General features: G+C 50.9%; 1 protein-coding gene across 1 annotated transcript; it reads right to left on the bottom strand.

The window, feature by feature from the left end:
• Window positions 1–15,804: 15,804 nt before the first annotated feature.
• On the bottom strand, window positions 15,805–23,339 carry LOC127783419 (nuclear pore complex protein NUP85). Its single transcript, XM_052310676.1, has 18 exons — window positions 22,814–23,339; window positions 20,778–20,880; window positions 20,573–20,683; window positions 20,388–20,471; window positions 20,102–20,173; window positions 19,959–20,015; window positions 19,542–19,661; window positions 18,584–18,784; window positions 18,022–18,132; window positions 17,883–17,920; window positions 17,642–17,798; window positions 17,284–17,385; window positions 17,151–17,207; window positions 16,826–16,972; window positions 16,586–16,656; window positions 16,416–16,503; window positions 16,219–16,275; window positions 15,805–16,085 (listed from the first exon to the last, which is right to left on the bottom strand). The coding sequence occupies exons 1-18, from the start codon at window positions 23,239–23,241 to the stop codon at window positions 15,888–15,890; spliced, it is 2,202 nt and encodes a 733-aa protein (XP_052166636.1). The 5' UTR covers window positions 23,242–23,339; the 3' UTR covers window positions 15,805–15,887.
• Window positions 23,340–23,540: the final 201 nt, after the last annotated feature.

The following is a 23,540-nucleotide window of genomic DNA, read 5'->3' as shown; positions in this document are numbered from 1 at the left end:
TCCTCGTCGGCAAGGAGGAGGGCCCGTCGGTCGGCCACGGCCTGAAGGCGGTCCACGGCTCCAACATCGTCGGGAGCCTCGGGAAGCCGGAGGCGTCATGACGGTCTCTACGGGGAGCAGGACGCTCGGATCAACATCGAGCGACGCCGGGACGAGCGCTGAGCTACCCGCATAGGGGAAGGCGCCTCCTCATCTGGAGCGCCACGTTCCTCCTCACGAGGCGGCCCTCCCCCCACGCTCACCCCTGGAGGGACAGGTTGTAGGGCCTTCGTGGCGAGTCTCCGGAATGTCCAGTGGCCCCCAAAGTTTCGTCCCAACCTCATGGAGAAGTATGATGGCAGCATCAATCCCTCCGAGTTCCTCTAGATCTACACCACAATTATCGTGGCGGCAGGGGGCGACGACCGGGTCATGGCGAATTACTTCCCATGGCCCTCAAGAGTCAGGCGCGCGGCTGGTTGATGACCCAGCCCCCCGACTCCATCCACTCTTGGGAAGATCTGTGCTAGCAGTTCGTTACGAACTTCCAGGGCACATATCCCCGCCCGGGAGAAGAGGCGGACCTGCACGCTGTACGGCGAAAGGACAACGAGTCCCTCCGTTCATACATACAACGCTTCTGCCAGGTCTGCAACACTATTCCATGCATTCCGGCCCACGCGGTCGTTTATGCGTTTCGGAATGGCGTGCGGCATAACCGCATGCTAGAGAAGATCGCCTCCAAGGAGCCCAAGACCACCGCCGAGCTCTTCGAGCTGGCGGACAAGGTGGCTCGGAAGGAGGAGGCGTGGGCCTGGTACTCTCCCGGCACCGGTGCGGCGGCTGCGGCTACCCCCGAGTCTGCCCCCCGCTCTAAGCGGCGAGATAGGAGAGGCAAAAGGAAACCGGCCCGCTCCGATGACGAGGGCCATGTCCTTGCGGCTGATGGGCCTGCACGGGCCCCACGCAAGGGAAAGGCCACCGGCGACAAGCCGAGCTCCATTGCTCCATCCGGCGAGGGCCGGTCGGCAGACAAGTGGTGCTTGGTGCACAACACTTATCGACACAGTCTCGCCGACTGCCGCTCGATCAAGAATTTGGCCGAGCAGTTTCGAAAGGCCGATGAGGAGAAGCGGCAGGGTCAACGGAAGGGCAAAGCCCCCGCGACCTCAGTTGGTGACCGGCGAGAGGAGGCTAAGAACAAGGCCCCCGCCGATGATGGCGGTGACAGTGAGGATTTGGACTTCCAGATACCTCAGGGGACCGTCGCCACGCTCGACGGGGGGGAGGGGGGCTTGCGCTCACGCCTCTCGCCAAGGCTTCAAGGCCATGAGGCGAGAGCTTCTGGCCGTGGTTCCGATGCACGAGGCGGCTCGGAAGGCGTGCTGGTCGGAGGTAAAGCTCACCTTTGACTAGAGCGACCATCCGACCGTACTTGCTCGAGAAGGGAAGTTGGCCCTTGTGGTCTCCCCGACCATTCACAACGTCAGGATGAAGTGTGTCCTGGTTGATAGGGGGGCCAGCCTGAGCATCATCTCCCCAGCCGCCTTCGATGCACTCAAGGCCCTAGGGATGAAGCTCCAGCCGTCGCTGCCGATCATCGGCGTGACTTTGGGGCACACGTGGCCACTTGGCCACGTCGAGCTCACAGTAACCTTTGGCGACTCCACCAACTTCCGTACCGAGCGAATCGACTTCGATGTGGTGGACCTCAATCTGCCCTACAACGCGGTCCTGGGCAGACCTGCATTGGTGAAGTTCATGGCCGCCACCCACTACGCCTACCTCCAGATGAAGATGCCGGGCCCTGCTAGTCCCATCACCGTCTTTGGCGATGTCAAAGTCACCCTCGCCTGCGCGGAGCAACGCACCGACAGCCTGGCGGTGGCCACAGAGCCTCAGGCCCCGGAGGCCTCCGTGTCCCACGCCTGCAAAAAGCGCCTCACCTCGGCTGATGAGGTGCCCGTCAAGGAGATCCCCCTTGGCGATGATCCGTCCAAGACCGCCAAAATTGGCGGAACCTTGGACGCCAAATAGGAAAGCGCGCTCATCTCCTTCCTGCGGGCAAATTCTGACGTCTTCGCATGGAAGCCATCGGACATGCCCAGGGTCCCCAGGGAGGTGATCGAGCGTCAGGCCCCGGAGCGACAGGCCTTCATCCGAGAGGAAGTGGCGCGGCTCCTGGAGGCTGACTTCATCCACGAGGTTATCTGTCACAACCTGAATTTCCGTTTTAGGATTTATAAATTATTTAATAAATTATTAATAGAATTTATATTAAATGTTCATTAATTTACAAGTGAAGTTAAATGTGGGAAATAAAATTTCCTAAATATAAAGCATGGATGGATTTAATTTGTATTAAGTTCTCCATGATTAATTATACTCTCTGAAATTTTCTTGGATTTTTCGGAGCTCAATTCCTAATTTTAATAATACAAAGAACATTCCAGTAATTATTCACATGTTAAATTAATCATTAAATGATCTGGTTTCAATTTTAATAAATACTTTGAGTGTTCATGTATGTTCAAGATTTTTCTTGGAATTATTTGAGCATTGGAAGTATTTTTAACAATTGAAAGATCATCTCATTAGTTAATTTATTTGAAAAAGTAATAATAATCCTCTTCCTAGTCTTGGGCCGAATTCAGCCCATTCCATTCTCTCCTCTCAGCCCGCAGAGAAGTCTGTTTGACCTCCCTGGCGCTACAGTACTCTATCTTCAACCTCCAGATCCCTGGCGCTACAGTACTCTATCTTCAACCTCCAGACAGAGACCGAGCCGTCCCAAGCCTGTGCAGCCGTGCCGCCTCCTCCCACCAATTCGGCCACCTCGTTGCTCCTTTTTCCAAATTAGTTGCGGGAATGGAATCCTCTCAATCTCCTCTTCCTTTTCCCCAAGAAATCCCCAAAAGTTTCTATGGAAATCCTTTCCAATTTCGCGATTCAATCTTTCCTTATTCCGGCGAGAACCCTAGACTTTCCCGAGTTTTCCCGTCGATTTGGGCTCGGACCCGAGCTCCCGTGCCTATATAAAGGACCCCCTAGTCGTCCTCTACCTATCCCCTCATGTCTCATCTTCCGCCGTCGTCGGAATCGCCCTCCCCGCGAGCTCCTTCTCTCTCCGCCGCCGGTAGCCGTTCCAGCCGCCGTGCGCCGTCGCCTCGGCCGTCGCCGATCAGCTCCACCACCTCCCTCGGCTCCGCAAAGTTGAGCTCTATCCCGGCCGCTGGTTCTTTTGCGCCAAATCCAACCGGAGATTGGCCGTCATCGTGAACCGGAGCGCCGCCATTCCTCCAGCCGCGCCGTCCGTCGTCGCCTTCGGTCGCCGTCGTCTCCATTGGATTCGCAGCTGCGAGGAGAAGCCCGTCCGCCATCTGTCATCCGCCGAAGATCGCCGGAAAGTCATCGCCGGCCATCTCCTTTGCCGTTCATCGCTGCGTAAGTGTTGGTAAGCATCGCTGTTGCCTCCTCTTTCTCCTGGTGCCCTCCGTTTGCATTATTGTGCCGTGGTTCCCCGGCAACCGCCGCTCCTATGTCATTCACCGGTATACTTTATCCCTAGGGTCTTAATTCAATCTAATCCGTTGTTTGTCTAGCATCGTTGTCGTCTCCATGTGTTGCCGTCGGGTCACCGTCGTCATCTCTCTCTCCGATCGCTTTGGTTCGGTGAGACTTCTATCCGTGTTCCCTAGGTTTAGTTTTTAATCTCTCGTTTTTGTCGTCGAGTAGCCGCCGCCGTGCCACGCTTAGCTGCTGCCCTAGCGTCGCCGCTGCGCTAGCCGCCTAGCCGTCGCTGTGCCACTCCCTGCTACAACCATGCTGCTACTACTCGTGCGTGCCAAGTCGTTGCCGTTCCACTACCATAGCCATCGTCGCCATCCGTCGCCGCCACCGGGTTCGCACGGTGAAGGAGCACCCCGTCCACCCCTTCGCAGCCACCGAAGACCATCGGAGCACCGTCGCCGTCGAGGACCCGAACCGAGCCGAGCCGCCGTCGAACCTTGTCGCCGGTCGTCGTTCGTTGTCATCCGTCATTGTTCTTTGTACCGGTGAGTTCGCGTCATCATCCTCTTCGCGTTGTTGTCCTCGGTGAGCCCGGTCGAGCTCTCTATAGCCGGTGGCCGCGTCGTCCAGTGCTAGGCCGGCGATGACGTCATCGTGACGTCATAAATCTTTTATTTAATTCGTAATAATTTTCTGGATTAGATGAAAATTGATTAAACTTCGGAAATTCATAACTAAATCATCGTAACTCGGATTCGAGTGGTTCAAGTCGCTAAATTCATCTAAAATCGAGATCTACATGTTAAAAATATCCACATGTACTGTTTATGCTTGTTTTTGTATTGTTTTGTTGATTTTGTTCTTTTGCTTTAGTTTCCGACATTCCGAAGGAGAGCGTTTTCGTTGAGGAAGGTTCGGAAGCGTTTGCGGAAGCTCAAGGCAAGTCACACAAATCCCAAACAACCCTTTGAGCATGTTGAACCTGTTTAAAGCTAATGTTTTATTTCAACTTATGCATTATTTTCGAATGTCATCGGGTGGTGAGCCTTTCCCAATTAATTATGGCCGAAGATGACTTTATTTTCCTATGGGTAATAAATTTATTAGCTTGGACCTTATATAATGGATTGGTTCAGCTAAATGCTATATATATAATTGCTTAGCCGTGCTTAGAAACATTAGTTCATTAATGGGATGAATCATACTACATTATTATTTATGGTTATATTTAATGGTAGCTCACGATGGTCAATCGTGTTATGATAATTAATTGATAATTAAAATATGATTAATGGTGGGTTGTGAGCACATGGTTTTGATGGTCGTGCTCATGACAATTAAGGACCGGTTCACGAGTTTCGGTTGTGAAACATTAACCGTGCCAACCACAAGCCAGCGTGGGCAACGGCTTTACCTTTTGTATTGCATGGTTCATTGCGGGGCACTAGACTGAGAAGTGACGGAGATAAGCCCACGGGGGTCGCTGGGGAGTCCATGCCTTGTTTTATAAGGGGGTGATTATGATCCAGGAACGGTGCGCTGTGGTGGATTGTGTTATGCGAGGGGTACTGTCACAGCTCCTTTCCAAGGTACCGTGGTGGTATTGAGGCGCATGGTGACATGTCGTGGAGCTGTGTCTTGTAGGTACAGTGGTACACCTCTGGCCAGAGTAAAACTATTCAAATAGTCGTGCCCGCGGTTATGGGCAGGTCTAACAATGTCTTTCGTGATTAGTCTCACACTTTTCACCATAATAAATGATGCTATAACTGGTAATAATTTAATTAGCTCCTGGTTTGGAATGGTACATTTCTGGTTTGGAGATAGATCTATACAGCCGGGTATGGTTGTTCAGGATGGTTGGGCCTGTGCAGCATGGGTGTGCTGTTCAGTGTTGATTAATATTGATGATTAATTACTCTACTATTTTTACAAATCTCAAATGTTTGCTAAATGCTGCTTTTGCAAATAAGCCCTATATTATGCCATTCTTTGGTATCCTTGTGCACTTGCATATTTGTTGTGTGGCTTGTTGAGTATGTCATATGCTCACCTTGCAATAATCAATCAAACCTCAGTTGAAGACAAGTTGCGAAGGAGAAGACGTTTGGCTTATACCCCAGTTGAGCTGCCTGTGGGAGTGGAGCCGGAGCTTCACTAGACCGTAATTCCGCTGTTGTTTTCTTTTCTTTTATAAGTATGTAACGTTATTATTATGATGAATCTGTATATTAAATTGTCAGTTTGTGTACCTCGGCTGATTTCTGGACGAGGATTTCATGCACAAATTAGTTCGGAAATTACTAGTGAATTTCTGGGCGTGACATTATCCATCCGAAGTGGCTGGCGAACCCGGTGGTCGTCCCGAAGGCCAACGGCAAGCTCCGGATGTGCATCGACTACACGGACCTCAACAAGGCATGCCCTAAAGATCCCTTCCCTCTACCACGCATAGATCAGATAGTCGAATCCACTGCGGGGAGCGACCTTTTGTGTTTTCTAGATGCCTACTCTGGGTATCACCAGATCAGCGTGGCTAGGGAAGATGAGGAAAAAACTGCCTTCATTACTCCTGTGGGCACGTTTTGTTATACAACTATGCCTTTTGGGTTAAAGAATGCAGGCCCTACCTTTCAGCGCATGACTCGTATTACTTTGAGTAATCAGATAGGGCGTAATATAGAGGCGTATGTCGATGACCTGGTGGTAAAGACGCGCCACCAGGACACGTTGCTGTAGGATTTGGCCGAGACGTTCGACAGTCTTAGGTCCACATGCGTGAAACTGAACCCTGATAAGTGTCTGTTCGGTGTGCCGGCGGGCAAACTTCTCGGTTTTCTAGTCTCCTCCCGAGGCATAGAAGCTAATCCCGAGAAAATACGCGCGATAGAGAGGATGCGCCCCCCCAGCAAGCTTAGGGATGTGCAGTGCGTCACTGGATGCATGGCCGCCCTAAGTCGATTCATATCGAGGTTGGGAGAGAGGGCACTACCCCTATTCAAGCTCCTCAAGCGATCTGGCCCGTTCGTGTGGACGAAGGAAGCTGAGCAAGCTCTCAACCAGCTGAAAGCTTACCTCACCTTCCCCCCCCATCTTGGTAGCCCCGGGGCCGGAGGAACCGTTGCTATTCTACTTGGCCGCGACCCCCCATGTGGTGAGTGCCGCCCTAGTGGTCGAGCGCGAAGAAAGCGGACCGGAGGTCCCTTTAACTCGCGATGGCCCTTCGTCCCCCGAAGGTCCGGTGCCCGAAGCCCCCAGCCACCAGGAGGACCCCGAGGCCCCCGTCGGAGGAGGGGAGGCTTTTGGCGAGTGGTCCCGAGGCCTATGATCCCGACATGGCTCGAGACCCCCTCGGGGCCCTTGAGTAAGGGCGCCCCAGATCATCTGCGCCTGACAACATGGACCGGCCCCGCCGAAAGGTATAGCGGCCCGTCTACTTTGTCAGCGAGGCACTCCGAGATGCGAAGACCCGATACCCACAGGCCCAGAAAATGCTTTATGCGGTTTTAATGGCCTCAAGGAAATTGCGCCACTATTTCCAAACGCATCGGGTTTCTGTAGTGACATCCTACCCCCTCAGCCAAATCTTTCACAACCGAGAGGGCACTGGTCAGGTTGTAAAGTGGGCCATCGAGCTAGCTGAGTTCGATCTGCACTTCGAACCTCGACACGCGATCAAAAGCCAGGTCCTGGCTGACTTCATCGCGGAGTGGACCCCAGTGGACGAACCTGTTCCACCAAACGTCCCCTCTCTCCCCGGAGATGGGGAGGACCCAAACGCCGACATTCGTTGCGGGCACTGGGTTATGCATTTCGACGGTTCCCTCAACCTTCAAGGTGCAGGCGCTGGAGTCACGCTGACTTCGCCAAGCGGGGACGTCCTCAAGTACGTCGTTTGGCTCGACTTCCGAGCCACGAACAACATGGCGGAATACGAAGGACTCCTCGCGGGATTGAGGGCGGCGGCCAGAATAGGCATCCGCCGTCTCCTGGTCCTAGGCGACTCCCAGCTGGTCGTGAATCAAGTATCCAAAGAGTACTAGTGCACCGACCCACAAATGGACGCATATGTCCGCGAAGTGCGGCGCATGGAACGTCACTTCGACGGACTTGAGCTGCGGCACGTGCCCCGACGTGACAACACTGTTGCTGATGAGTTGTCGCGTGTTGCGTTGGCACGAGCCCCACTCCCCCCGGGGACCTTCGAGGAAAGGCTCGCGCAGCCATCGGCGCAACCGAACCCCTCGAGGGACCCCGACGACATGCCCTCCGCCCCGACCCTTGGCGACCCGCGGCCCTCGGGGCCCGAGGGGGTCGACCCCGACCCCCCTCGTCAGGTCGGTTGGATGACTAACATCCTGGCGTATCTCGACAGCAATACTCTTCCTGAGAATCGCGCAGAAGCTGAGAAGCTCGCGCGTATATCCAAGCGGTACGTCCTCGTAGAAGGGACCCTCTACTAGCGTGCCACCAATGGGATACTCTTGAAGTGTGTTTCTCGAGAGCAAGGCATCGAGCTCATAGCCGAAACCCATCAGGGTGAGTGTGGGGCCCATTCGGCCTCACGAACTTTGGTCGGTAAAGCCTTCCGACAAGGTTTTTACTGGCCGACTGCATTGCAAGATGCCCAAGAATGGGTCCGGCGGTGCAAGGCATGCCAGTTCCACGCCAAGCAAACCCACCAGCCGGCCCAAGCCTTGCAGGTCATCCCACTATCTTGGCCTTTTGCGGTCTGGGGGCTAGACATCCTCGGACCATTCAAGGCGGCTCGAGGCGGGTATCAGCACCTATACGTCGCCATCGACTAGTTCACCAAGTGGCCCGAAGCTTACCCGGTTGTCAAGATCGACAAACATTCCGCCCTCAAGTTCATCAGGGGCATCACGTCCCGATTCGGAGTGCCCAACCGCATCATTACAAATAATGGCACCCAGTTCACCAGTGAGATGTTCGGCGATTATTGCAACGACATGGGCATCAAATTGTGCTTTGCTTCGCCCGCCCACCCCAAGAGCAACGGCCAAGTCGACCGAGCCAACGCCGAAATCCTCAAAGGCCTCAAGACCAAGACGTACAACGTCTTGAAAAAACACGAGGATTTGTGGCTCGAGGAATTACCCGCCGTGTTGTGGGTAAATCGGACCACTCCAAGCTGCGCCACGGGGGAAACGCCCTTTTTCCTGGTGTATGGCGCCGAGGCGGTCCTACCTTCGGAGCTTTCCCTAGGATCGCCTCGCGTCGCGCTGTACAAGACCAACCAGGATGGTCTTCGCCGCGATGACCTCGACTATCTTCAAGAACGGAGGAGGCGTGCGGCCTTGCGTACCGCGCGCTACCAGCAAAGCCTGCGGTGCTACCATCAGCGCCACGTCCGGGCCCGGTCACTACAAGTTGGCGACCTCGTCCTACGCCGCGTGCAATCGTGCCTGGGGCTGAGCAAGCTCTCGCCAATGTGGGAAGGGCCATACAAAGAGATCGGCGTTCCCCGGCCAGGCTCCGTTCGACTAACCACGGAGGACGGCACGGAGTTGCCTAACCCCTGGAATATCGAACACCTCCGTCGCTTCTATCCATAGCATCGAGATTTTTTGCTTTCCAGGAGCTCTGGCCAACCCCCGCACAACCCCTCGGCTTGTGCGGGCTTGGCCGGGGGCTACCATTGTGTATCCTTTTCCCTTTCCAAGCAATAAATTTTTCCATTTAATGTGGAGGTCGTTACGCGCCCTTTCTTCTTACTCTTTCCTCTGGCTTGTCCTGGTTCAAAGGACAGTTCAGGTTTACTCCAGACCCTAAGTGCCCTGGGGCGACCTAAAAACCGCCGAAAGGGAGCCCAAACGCGGGCCGCGCCCCGGGTTGCGCCGAACCCCGAGAGCTCGGAAGGGCCTACACACGGCCGTCCCCGACCCCCGGTCGTTGTAGCCTCGGTCTGGCCAGTCCCGCTGGGCGGCTCCCTCGGGGCGATGATCTTGCCCCTCACCACTTAGGTACCACGGACCGAGCACGGATTTGCCTTTTCGCTAGAACGTGTCCGAGGGGGGGAGGATGGGGTAAGAGCGGCATTTCGTTCACAGGGAGGTTAATTATATGCTTTTGCTCTTGTTTCTTCGTCTTTCTGTGCCGCAGGCATTCAATGGGGAGCAAAGGCGTACAAAGTGCGAAAAGGAAGCTTTAATTACAGACAAGATAAGACGGCACGATGGCCTAAATACAAGAAGTGTCCGTTGCAGGCACACAACAAAAGGAAATAAAAAGCGTGAATGATCACGGAATGCCCGGGCCCCCGAGCCCGGCGCCGCTAATGACGTCGTCCCAGTCCTCGCCGCCGACGTCGTCATCATCGTCTCCGCTCCTGCTCTCCTCATCCGAGGCAAGCCCGAAGGTGAACCGGGGGGCCGACCCCTCGAAGTTAGAGACGATCGCGTCGGCCGCCTCCCGGACTTGCTCCCGAGCCTTTGCCTCGGTCCCCGGGGGGAAATCCTCGAGTGCGCGCCACGGGACGAAGTCGGGGTTGCGCGCTTGGTGGCTCGCGAGGACCAGTTCCACCGCGGCCCGTGCCAAGGAAGCTGACGACGATTTCACGGTCTCGCCAATCTCCTCCTCCAGCCTCTCCAGATCCGCCGCCAGCCCGTCCAGCCGGAGCGCGAGTGCCGGCTGTGTGGGCGGAAGCTTACTATCTTAGCGCACGGAGATGCCGACTCGGCGCCCCGCGTGCTCCAGCCGATCGACGGCATCGGAGAGCTGCCTAGGTCCGATCTCGTTGGTGAGGCGGAGGGCCGCAATCTCCCCAGCCTGATCTTGCACCAAGCGCTCTAGGTCGGCGAGAGTGCTCCGAGCCGTGGCAGGCTGGCTCACCAACTCCGCGCCACCGGGCTGCCCGCCCGCCGCTAGGTCCTTTTCCCGGGCCTCCAGCTCAGAAGCCCTCACCGCTATCGCCGCGTGCTCGGCGCGAGCACTCTCCAGATGCCGAGCCTCGCATCCGGCAATGGCCTCCTCGCGTTTCGCGAGTTGCTCGCCCAGCCGGCGTGAGGCCACCTCATGGCGGTTCACATCGGCTTCACGCTCGGCGAGTGCGACGTCCCGTTCCCGGCACGCCTCTTCCCGAAGCCGTAGCTCCTCCGCGAGGCGGTCCGCTGAAGCTTTCGCGGCGAGGGTGACCCGGTCACGCTCGGCTGCGGCATCTTCACGAAGGCGAAGGGAGGCCTCCACCTCCGCCGCCGTTCTCTCGTGGGCGGCCAAGGTGGACTCCCGCTGATCCAGCAGACGCGCTTGCTCCTCCAGCGCCTGAGCCCGCCTCTCCAGCTCCTGGGCTCGCTGCGCCTGCTCCTGGCTGCGCGCGTTCTGCTCGCGCTGGCTCCGGTCGAGGACCTCGATTCGCCGACGAATTGTGGTCTCGAACTCCTGTGCGGAGCGGGCACGCTCATCTAAGGCCCTGTGTTTAGTCTCGAGCGCCGTTGTCCAAGCCCGCAGCGACGTGTCGGCCTCCGATACCCGCCGTTCTTGGGCAGCAGCTGCGTCGAGGATACGGCGGGCATCCTTGACCCTCTTCACCAGGTCCTCGGCATGGGCCTCGTACTGTAGGCGGATGTCGCCCAACGCTTCGTCCAGGACGCTTGAGGCGATCAGTGCCGCCTGCCGCTCTTCCTCTGTCTCCCGCATGACGGAGTCCAGCGTCTCCTCGCGCGCCTGAATTTTAGCTAGTTGGGCTTGGCGCACTTTGCGTCCCACCTTCACCATGTCGTCCACGGCGCGGCGCCCCTCGTCAACCCGCGCGCGGTCCGCAGCAAGCTGTGCCCACTCTGCCTCCAGGGCTGCTCGCTCTTCCGCCAGGGCTTGAACTTGGGCGTTGAGCCCCTCCCGGATGGTGGAATCGGCGGCGGCGAGCACCTGCAGGAGCGGTTCCATACTTGCCGGAGTTGGAGAAGAAAAAGTCGTGGTCTGCCCCCGGGACGACGAAGTGCTGCTGGATCCCCCGCGAGACTGGGGGCTGCTCTCGGCCCCTCTTCTGCGCGACCAGCCTCGAGGGCGCCCCAAGTGCAAGGGGGAGCGGCCGTCCCTTTCGCCCCCCGCCTCGGGTCCTCAGGTAGATTCGGCCTCGGCCTCGGGCTCGGGCCCGCCCCAAGTTTCGGTCTCGACCTCGAGCTCAGGGCCGCCTCTGGCCGCGGCTTCCGAGCCACGACCTCCCTCGCCCCCCGATCCCGGGTGGCACTCCGCATGGACCCTGGTCTCGGAGCCGCCCCCGGGAGGGGCGTCACCGCCGCTATCGCCCGCTGCGGGTCGAGTCCCGGCTGGGGTTAACTCGGGGTTGGACCCGGTATGTGGCCCGTGGGCCCCGCTGAGAGGCTGTGAAGGCCCCGCGGCCTTGGATCGGCCAAGCCCGGGCCGCTCCGATCATTTGGATTTGGTCCCCAGCGAAGGGTCGGACCCCGAGACCCCCTGGGAAGGAATCTCGCTACAAGAGAACCCAGATCGCGTTAACAAAGAAAAAGAAAAGGAGGGAACAAGAGACCGAGCTGGGTAAAAGCACCAAAGTGGGTGCCGGCAATCGTACCTGCGGGGAGGGCGGTTGAAAGTCCACTTCGGGGGCTCAATGAAGCTCCCCCAACACGGCTCCGTTTGTCCTTCTTCCGGAGCCACTGCTTTTTCCGTCCGGCCTCAGGCCCGGCAGGGCGCTTGTGGCTCGCTGGCGGACGGTCTACCACGCGCTCGGCGCCCCCTCCATGCGGGGGAGAGGGCAGTCGAGATTCGGGCATCTTCCGTTTCCCTTTCGGGTCGTTGGTCGAGTCGTTCCCGGGTCCGCGGCTCGGGCCGGGTGCCCTGGAGCTGCCACCCCCGCCGGGTCCGCTCGTCCGACTCCCGCCTGTGGTCGCGCCACCGCCACCCACGCCGGCAGCGCTACCATTTGTGTTGCCCCGGCTGGACCGGCTCCTGCCAGCGCCGACGACCGACATCACGGCCAGGATGCTCTCCCGGTCGCGGTCGCAACAAAGGGGAAGGATCCCGTCTGGAATCAGTGTTTGCTCGGCGGAGTCCAGGCCCAGCACCCGCCGAATCACCATCTTCGCGTCCTCCTTCCCCCAGTCCCAGCGCTCACCCACATACGTGCGCATGGGGTCGTTGGGACCTGTGTACTCCCACGCGCCACGGGATCGATCCTGGAGAGGTGCGATGCGGCGGCGGAAATAGTCACCAAAGACCATTGCCCCTGTGAGGCCCAGGCTTCGCAGGCCCCTAAGGCGATCCCACACCGCGTCGTACTCCTCGCCCAGCTCCGAAACCGCCAGCCATGCGGCGGATCTTTCGGGAGGACCAGCGGGAATCCGAAGTCGCGGGTGGTCCGGCAGCGCGGTGTAGAACCAGTCCTTCTTCCAGTCCTCCCATTTCTTGCGGAGATGACTCTCGATGTATTGCCCTGCCGTGCCTGGCCGGGGCTGGAAGTAACATCCCCCCACCACCGCACCTTGCAGCAACTGTGGGATGAAGAAAGACTGGAACAGCCGCATCGTTAGCCGCACCCCGATGAACATCTCACACAGATGTGCGAAGATAGCCAGCGTCATCACGGCGTTGGGTGCGAGATGCAAGGCATGGATTTCATAGAAATCCAAAACCTCATGAAAGAATCCGAAGAACGGTGGAATCAACCCCGCCATAGCGAAGGACAAGAGGTGCACAGATCGCTCCGGATACCGCGGCCACAGCGCAACTCACCCGCCCTCACGACGGTGCCGTCCGGCATGATCTTGCGGGGGAGGCTAAGGTGCCTATCCGCCGTAATGCGTGATGCCGGGAGCACTGTGTCGCCAGCGTCTTGAGCCATGATGGCCAGCGGAGAAACGGCAAAGGGCTTGGTGCGCGGAATAGTGCGAAGTGGCGAGAATGTTAGGGCTTAAGGAGCGAGAAGACGAGTGGGCAGTTGGCGAAAGGAAGGGGGCAAAGTCCCTGCCTCCGTATCCTTTTATCCTCGCCTCACCCACGCTCACCTCCTCATTTCACGCCCTCACGATTGCCCCCACGATTCTCGCGCCCGCGGTTGTCTCTTCGTTTCCCGCATCCACTCATCACGTCGCCCACTGAATCCACGCCCTGCATTTAGTGCGCCTATCAGCGGCACACTCGGAGCAGGGCGCGCAATGGTCACGGGCACAACCTAAGCGAACCGTCGCCACTACCGCCGCATGAGTAGCGAGCGAGGGAATTGAGGCGTGGTCTAACCGACCCCCCGATTTTCGCGCCTTAGACATCCTCATCGACAGCGCGGTCAGTGACGGCCAAACCGCTGCTGTGGTTGATACGCCAGTCTGGCCACTCGGCAGTTTTCCCTTAGATTACCTGCCGGGCCCGCAACCCTAGCTTGGGAAATCGTGAGGCACCACGTCAGACCGACCTCAGGAGGCCAATGTCCGATATGGTGCTGGGGGCTACTGTCGGAGATATGGGTCTGGGGGTATGTGAAGCGTGGGGAATCTACCTTCCTGTCTTGTCGCGTGTCCCTACAGCCTGGTCTTGCCCCCACAACCCGCGGATCGCTGGAGCGACCGGAGAGGGGTCGGGGCCTCGGGGTGCCACGTCATGCCCCTCGGGCCTTTGCACCGCTTCGCCCCGAGGCCCTCGCCCAGCCGCCATGTGGCGGAGGGAGCGAGCGAGGAGGGGGCCCAGGCTGAGCCTCCATTAATGCACACAACGCCCCAACTGCCCCCTGCCGCATTTAATGCAGTAAGGCAGACGTGCGGCGTGCGAATCTGACGCGCCATAATCAAAGAATGATCGGTTTGTGACCGGTCATGATTCTGGTCACGTCTGACTAGACCGACAACCGAGCTCCCACGTCGCGTCTGCTCCCGGCGAAGTGGGGGTAGGTATGACCCGTCCCATCGGAGGGTCATTCGGACGGCGGCCACCACAAGTCTTCATCCATTAATGAGGGAATGACAGGGCTGTCCCCCATGTCAGGCGAGGGACGGCGCTGGGCCCCACTCAAGGACAAGCTATGGCTTTGCTTCCAAGCGAAGGCACGGGTCGAGTCCCGGTCAAGATAGGGTGGGTCCCCACCCGAAAGAAGAGTAGGTAGAGGCGGTGCATGTGGTATCCCCTTGAGATGTAAAAGGAGGACCTTGCCCACCGAAAAAGGGGACGACTCTCAGAAAACCTGAACTCTAGAATAAGAAGAGCGAGAGTGCTCTCCGGAGTTAAGGAACCCTTGTAACACTCAACCATAATCCCAAACACAGGAGTAAGGTATTACGCTTCACAGCGGCCCGAACCTGTATAATTCGATTGTGTACAAGCTAGCTAGCAGCCTTAGGGGCGGATACGTGATTTCTAAGAGACGAGCTTCTTCCCCCGGCCGAACTCACGAAAGGAGGCTCTCACAACCTCCCGCTATCGAGGGACTTCCCTCGACAGATAACAATCCTCTAAATAATATAAATCAAACAGGCCTTGGTTTGAAATATATTATTCACCAAATTATTGCCACAAATAATCTAGTTTATTCTAGAGATAAATATTCTAAGACAAACTGAGCAAACAACATAAAACAAGTGGTCTATACAATACAAATACAAGAAAGTTTTTTGAGAAACTACATTTTAGGTGTACAGTAAATAATCTGCGGCAATTAGTAGAGTAGATGAAAAGAACAGGGCGACAATTGTTTTATATATAAGCTCAACTAGTGTGTTTTTTTCCCCATAATTCTACAAAGAACGTGATTTGCAAAGAGAATCAATTAACGTGACACAAATATTTTATATACAACTATATCACTTAAACTATATACCGATATAGTTTGGACCTAGCACAATCAAATGCAACAAATCTATTTTCAGTATTGACATGTTAATATTTTAAGCTTCACGATCCAACGCCTGGCTCCCTTTTGCTCTACTCCGTATCTCAATAACAAAATAGAACAGAAAACAGCTTTGGACTTGCCCTTTCTATTCTTGTTCAACATTTTGTGCAGCTCCCAGAAACGGTTCCCAACTACTGAACTTACAGGATCACTCTTCAGTTTCTCTATGATCTACAATTGCTTATTAGTCCAGAACGTCTAGGATTAGTCACCATAAAGAGTTATTCACCCCAAAAGAAATAGAGGAAGAAACATGGAATACAATATTGTGCCCATTCTAAAATACATTTACTAGCATTTCTTTGTAAATAAGTAACATCTAAGGAATCACTAAAGCTAAAAATACAATGTCCGGTACATATACATGCATGACACAATTGCTCATTCATGAAGGAACACAAGTTCAACCTTTGCTTATTCAGAGTGAACACAAGTTCAACCTCTTCCCAAGGAACATACAGTTACTGGTAATCAACTGACGATTAACGCCGTCAAACTTCCAGCAAAGTGGATGTGGCACTCATACCCCAAATAGAACTATTACTTAAGGTTCTTCAAGAATTGCACGCGCAAGGTTTGATGCTAGAGCTAATCTGACGGAGTTCAATGCATGGATTGGTAGGTGAATGTTGGAAAAGTCAGGCCGAAGTTTGGCCAATGACAGTTCTTGTAGCTTGTTGAGCAACAAAGTCGTTTCAGCAACATTTAACAATGGGCAGGGTTTGCAATTGAGAAGCCTCACCTGCAGAAACAACCGGGGATAGAAACAGAATCAAAAGCCTGATACAGATTAAATTATTGAACAGGGGCAAAAAGAAGATTTAGCTAGCTGCTTTGCTGAATGAACACCCCAAGTAAACATATGACTAGCTTACCGAGTCATGTAAAAGCGGTAGCCAGAAACGTTGAGGTGTAGAAGGATTTCTCATCAGCTGCACAGAAATAGATATTAAGTTTGATTTATCAAGAGTCATTCAAGGTGCATAAGATATTGACAGGCTGACAGCACTGTCTGTGCGGTGTTAAATTGAATTGCAGGACGACAGCCCAGCCAAGGTGTAAATATTTTCACCTGTATAAGAAACTCCACGGTTTGCCGAACAGACTCGCCAGTCCTTCCTTCTTGTGCCATCTGAAGGGACCTTTTGAAATCTCGGTACCTGTGTGCAAGCATATGTTGAAACGAAATTTAGTACTCATGAAGAGAAGAGATACAGAAATTGATGGAAAGGGGACTAATACCTGTGAAGGAACTCAAGACCACCTGCACTACCGATGTCAGAACCTAGTAACTCAAGCAGCCCCTCCCATTGCTGACCATACAAAATTATAATTAGCAAATGTCATAAACAAAAACATTGTCGATATATCTGCTTGATGAAAAAGATCTCCCTTTTGATCAGATTTCTTGGTTACTAGTACACTCAGAACTAACTGCAGGTGTACAAAAAATAGGTCATAAGGAGGAGCAGAAATCGGCACCTTAAAACTATCATCTGTGACCGACTTGCCAATATGTTCGAATAATTGTTGAGCAATTCTGTCAAGACGAACTTTATCATTAGCTTGCTGGAACCAGTAAACTCCAGTTCCTTTCCTACCATGTTTCCAATGATAAATGCCAGCAATCTAGAAGAAAAAATAGATAGGACTCGTGAGTCAAAACGACAGGTGGGTACAATAAAATATGCATGCTGGTAAGTTTGAATATATAGATAATAACTAAGCCAGGTTAAAACTCCAAGAAATCTTCGTTTTGAAATCTTGGAAAAGTACAGGTGTACATGCATTGGAAAGAACATCTTACCTTCATGATATTTGTACTAACATTCTCCAGCTCATACAAGCGGCAAATTTCCAAAGTCTGCTCACAACAACAATATTAGGTAACAAAAAGCAAAGGTGCAGAAAAAATTCAAGGGCATATCAATACAAAGTACCTTCAATACAACACGATTATCTTGTATGGGTTGCTTCAGAAGCAGAATCTCCAACAGCCCTAGGCCTTGGTTTAGACATGAGGACAGATAAGTTGGTGCAATCTGAGAATCAAATAGGCAAGCCAGCCATTAATAACAATTATCAAATTATAAAAATTTGCTATCATTAACAGATAACAGCACCTGTTCAAAAGTAGAGGTTCTGCTACAAAAAGCTAGACAATGGATAATAACAAACAGCATGGTAGTCATACGCAAAAGAACGTCACAGTTATGCGTAGCAAGCAATTCATACAGGCCAAGTGTCATCTCAAGAAAATATCTGCCTAGTACAATCCACAAAGCTACAAAAAAATACCTGCCATGTTAAAGCATGAGAGCACAAAACTTGAGCATAAACAAGCCTGTGCAGCTCCTCTATGCTTATACCACCGAAGTTAGGCTTCTCTTCATGCAACATCATATCCGCATAGTCATTGTCAGCAGTCAGCAGCTCCATAGCATGTGTGACCATCCTGCATTTACAAATGGCAAAACACATTAAGATGCAATGTTTCAAAGTTGGCGGCATAAATCAAATGGCCAACAGTACATCTTACCAAGGACCAAAATTTTTTGTGCATTCAGCCAAGACAACCTAATGTTAGAAAAGAAAAAAAAATGTCACACAAACAAGAAAAGTGGAAAGGATAAGAAATTTGGGGGCCTATGTAATGGATGATCACATAGTGTTCCAACCTCTGTATTTTCTGAAAGGATACCAGTAAGGAGGCCTGTCAATCCGCTATTGTCAGCAGACGGTTTAAGCTGTATGCACTTTTGTGCTAACTGATGCATCCCTTCAAAACCCTGGCAAACATATAGATTTTAGCAGAACATAACAAGAGGTTTTGATTGTTCAAATATATACTCCCCTTCAAAAAAATTGTTGCCACATATATATATTGACTAACTGTTTACATCACACAAGAAATAAGTGGGTACGGGTCAGTAAGGCAAACATCTGCCAACATAAAAACATGTTCTATTGTACAAGACAACTCAAGATGAATAACCATAATTACTGGATACCTTTTACAGGAGATAGGAGATGGTAAAAATATCTAGCATTCTCTTCTATATAATGGGTAATTTCATCATGTCACAGATTAAAGAATAACAAACTAAAAATGAACTCTCTAGCGAGGGGATTGCTCTAATAGCAGCTGCAAAATGCAAAATTGCGGTGACAAATAAATGAATCGACAAGAAAGCATTATAATGAAGAACATATTAGCAAACACAATAATATGGGACTAACCACTGTGAATGGCCTTATATAAAGTAAATGAGAAGCAAAGAGCTCCAGCCAATGTGAAGTAGAAGCAGTGAGGTTCTTTATGTTCCCCAACATAATATGAAGCAAACTCTTCAGACCATCACGAGTTTTTTGGTGACCGCACTGAATCCAGAATGCACTGCACTCCAGTTTACTTACTTGACCTCGCCATTTTTCCAACGCCTGTAAAAAATACAATTTGGCAAATGCTTTTAGCTGACGTCAATGGAGGCAATACAATTTCTGTGTACCTCCAAACACTTGGGCAGGAAACTATACAAGTTTTTACACAAATTTTCACTGCCCTTTCCTTCCTTTTTTTTTTTTTTGAAGTAACCATTATGCTACTGAGCTTGAGAGGATATAAACATATAATTATTAATCACAAAAGAACATATTGTGAAAAATTCAAAGTTCAGCCAACATAGTCAGTAACTCTCAGCATAGATGAGCAGTGGAACAATGGTGGTGGGTGCAAAGCCAGCAGCAGCCCGAGGATGCAGCAGCAATCAGTGACAAAAGAGCACAGTAGAGCAGCTCTCATTTGAATCCAGTGGAGTGAATTCAGAAGGTTCACAATATATCAGAAGCACAAAGAAATATTATGCTTTACTGTGAAGAAATAGTTGCACAAGTGGCATACATTGAAATGAAGAACTAGTGGGCTAATAAAGAATAAGCAGTGTACTGATAGTCATGTGAGAAGATCATAGTGAATTAGTGGTCATGAAAGGCAAACAGCGTAGTGTGTAATTGCGTGCTAAGGCAGCAAAAAGGGTAAAATCAATATAATCAAATAATGATAGCATTTCATAGCAAGAGAGTTAGATTCTTTAGAAACATAGATTTGCACTACTGGATATGCAGCCAGAAAGTCAAAACATCAGACAGACACATTCAATATGTTCTATGCATCAAAACTCTGCATCACAAAACATACCTTTATAAAATCTGGTCTTGTTTTACAACACTGGCCTAATTTACCCGATGGCAAATCTGGTCGCATGCGTGGCATTGTTGACACAAGAACAGCAACAGCTTCAACCAACCCATTTTCTGTCTGATGGACCAAAATGGGGGAAAAGGGTGATGTTAAAAAAGCAAGTGTATATAAATCAACTGGTGACATAAAAATAGCATATTTGTCAAAGCTACAACGAAATATAATTGTACACAATCAGGTACACTATAGGAAGATATAGCACATTTTCTTTATTTCAAAAGATTAGTGCAACACTGTAAATACTACTAGAAAACATAACAAATTAAGCCCTTGAAGCAAATAAAATGATTTTTATGTGAATGATAGATGCAAGTCATGAAGAAATAAAGAATGGTCTCAAAGCAACCTAACTACCTCACGGCTGTCCATCTGATCCAATTGGTATGATCCATGAAAACGTAGCATATTCACCTAAAAGAAAAAAAAAAACAACTTCTGATTGTAGGATTCAATCAAAACTGACATGTCTATAAATAGCGTGCAAGAAAATAGCTTACCACAATATCGAGCCATCCAACCGATAGAGCTGCTGATAATCCACTCCAATAATCAGGATCATCTTCAACAACCTATAGAGCATCACTCATTATTCATTTATACTCATTACTGCTATTGAATCAATGGTTGGAAGTAGCACAAATGAACATTAGTAAAATAGACTACAAAACAATCAACTCAAAGCATGGAGTTGTAGAAGTTTTATAGAGAAAAGAACAAATAAAATGATTGAGAGGTACAAATTTGACGTCTAATGCTATATGCTACAACAAATATGAGTCAAACCTGCAGGTTGATGAGCTTTTTCTGGAAATTGATCAGCGTGCGATATATCGTGTTCTCTGTCTTGGTCAAGAGGCTGTCATAGTCCTAAAACCACAGGAAGCCTGATAAGAGACGCCCCTAGGTATTGTAACAGCAAAGTCCGCTCACAATTGAAACAAAGCAATAGATCAAAGAAAGAGCATTACGGCTAACCAATCAACAAGACGCTCTGGAAGCCAAGTTTGCAACTGTTTATCAACAAAGAATATCTCTAGCAACTCCCACGCAGCCTTTAAACTAGTAGGCTTCTCCTTGACCTGCAAGATAAAATATACCAATTACTTTCTATTTAACTTCAAACAGAGGCAAAGCAAGAAAACAGGAAACAATGTGACACATAGATATGGTCACCTTAAGGATCATCTTTGGGTCATCAATCATGTAAGCAGAAAGAGAATCTGGGTTCCCAAGGAGACTACCGATGGTTTTACTGTATTCAAGCACATATTGCCACCTGACAAAACATAGTAGAATCAGAAGCAAGCACATGGAAAAAATGGATAGCTTATACTAGGCAGAGGTTTGATCTAGATTAACTGTATAAACAGTGATTATAATACCACTTTGGCACAGGTGTTTAAAATTTAACCATATGTGTACTTCAGATATGTCGATTTATCCATTTAGGCGGAAGCCTAAGAGCTACAAATTCAGCTTCTACAATATGAAAAAGGGTATCTGAATAGTTGGATAGCTATCGAACACAAACAATATAACAAAGCATTGCTAAAACTTAAAATTCTGAGTGATATGTGACATGCCTATCCCAGTACAAGCATAGCTTGGGCAGTAATCCTTTCTTTCTATATAGTTGGAACCCACTTAGTGCAATTACTACTACAAAGCAGCCACCAGGTTAAGCCACATCATCACAATTATCTCAGCCATTAGATATAATCAAGACGCTAAATGATTATCCTCGGACCAGTCCCCTTATCTCTGAATCCTACAAATTCTTAATTAGTGGATCCAATCCCCTTCACACCTAGCCTGCCGCATCTACTTCTCCCATTACGATGGAAGCAATTGTGCAGCAGAAACTGCCTCCGATAATTATAGCAGCGAGACCAAATGTCATGGTTAATCAGATTTATTCTCTTCCAAAGCATCTTTGAAATCCTCTTGCAGTCCTGCAGCCACGCATACCAGCGCTATCTCTTTTGTAGACCAACCGGATATTTGATCATCAGCTCTTGCATGGTGAGTGATATATTTGCTATCATTTTTTTCTCATTAGATCTTCATATTAATTTACAGTATTATCTTTTCCCCCCAAGGGCTATTGCTTTTTCTATCCACCAGGTGATAAGTGAATAAGTGATAACATATTTGATTTGATGATTTGATCGGTTCATTTGACTCTAACTTTTGATTCGATGCTGATCTTAAAAGCAATTTTGTACAACCTGCAGATTATTTTGCCTTCCGCTGTTCTCTCAACCGCAAGATAGCTTTTTGATGATTTGATTGGTTTAAGTCCTTTTTTTATTTCACTCTGATTTAAATATTAATGGTTCTTGGGCAGGTATAGAAATATGTTATGGCTGTGCTCCAAGAAGGATGAGTCAATGATGTATGTGCTAATTCAAGGACAAATTTGTAGCAGATAATAGAACATCGAAGGATGCTTATATACAATGATTAAAATGATATGTTGTCAATGGTCTACAGTTTTCTTTCCGGAAAAGCTATGCATGCCCTCCTTCCAATAAAGTTCCCAGTGTAAGCATACAATTAGCTATACTGCTTAGTTGTTCGTCAGTTTTGCTTGTGAAATTTTCATAGTTTCGAATTGGAATTCATAAGTATCCTAGCAGTTGTTTATATTTGTAGTGATGTGTATTTATTCGTAAACTACAATTGTTGTCATCTTTTTCGGACTATTCCCTCGCACAATGTAGACATTGTTGCTATAAGAGCTGACTGTTAAATAAGAACAGTTCCTTTCTTTTTTTTTTCTCAACCAGTCAATGAATCGTAAGTTTACGGTCTGTCCTGTGATTGGTGCGATGGGTGATTCTACCCATACAACGAGAATAGCCATACTTCTTGGATTTATATTCTACCTGGACAAGTTTATCTCCAATATATAGGCATTGCCCTGAAACAAAGTCATCACCAATTTGAATTAATGCTATTATCTACACTCCCCATGATTCATGAACAAAACCAAAAGTTGTCTGGTCTTATTGACTTCTATCTCAATCTTTCACCCATGCTTCAAAGTTGTATTCTTCATTTCCCACAGCAGCGCGCGGGGTATCACCTAGTTAACAGTTTATAGACCTCTAAAGTCTTATACAGCAGCCAAAATGCCATATTAATCATCAGTCCAGACTAAAAATACGCATTTAGCAAAGTAGGCGGTCCAAATTCCAATGTCTTACCATTCTGCGTGCTCCGAGACTGAGGGCAAGCGCGACATACCGGAGCCGTCTACGAGCGCGTTCTTCCTGCTCTGAAGCAGCGCAAACGCCGGTACCGACCCGTACTCGATCCTCCGCATTTCCGCCTCATCGATCTCCTCCGCATCCGCGCCGCCAGGCCCGCTACCGCCACCTCCGAGGTTTACCTCCACCACTCTCCCCCCGGAGACCTCCTCCGCCCCACGGTCTCCGCCACCCTCCGGATTCGGTGGGCGGAGGCAGGCGACCTGCAGGAGGTTGCCGCTAGAAAAGGAAACGTAGACGCGGGAGATGGGCGGGGCCACGCCGTGGCGGATGTTCCGCACGGGCGGGGCCGCCGCCACCGCGTGGCCTGGTTCTCCCGAGAACGGCACGATGGCGCCGCCGCCGTCCATCAGCATCCCTGGCATCCCCGCCGCCGGACGACGATGAGCTAGGGTTTTGGAAGCGGGAGACGGCGGGGGTTTGGGGGTTCGGGGGCCCGGGTAACTGAGGTACTGTACAAGTCTACAGGTTAGCCTTCAGACTAGAAGCAAAGCCGGCAGGTCTCTGGAGTCTCGACTTCTCAGGCTTCGGCATGTTTGGCACGGCTACAGCTCCAGCTCTATTCTTTCTAGAGCTGTTGTTCAGCTAAACAATTTCAGCTCCATTAAAACTAGAAGTGGAGCTGGGTGGAGCTCTCTCACAAAATGAAGTTGTGGGTTTTGGA

This window comes from Oryza glaberrima, chromosome 1, assembly GCF_000147395.1.
Source record: "Oryza glaberrima chromosome 1, OglaRS2, whole genome shotgun sequence".
Lineage (NCBI taxonomy): Eukaryota > Viridiplantae > Streptophyta > Magnoliopsida > Poales > Poaceae > Oryza > Oryza glaberrima.
The sequence above is the reverse complement of the archived record's forward strand: the minus strand, read 5'-3'. Positions and strand labels throughout refer to the sequence as shown.

Bases quoted from the DNA above. Each gene is read 5' to 3' on its own strand.
- LOC127783419 (XM_052310676.1), bottom strand. From the start codon at position 23,241: ATGCCAGGGATGCTGATGGACGGCGGCGGCGCCATCGTGCCGTTCTCG. The intron at 19,662-19,958 runs GTAGTTAGGTTG...TTGGTCCATCAG, and splicing joins ATCAGATGGACAGCCGTGAG to ACAGAAAATGGGTTGGTTGA. The intron at 17,208-17,283 runs GTACTTTGTATT...TGTTGTGAGCAG, and splicing joins ATAATCGTGTTGTATTGAAG to ACTTTGGAAATTTGCCGCTT.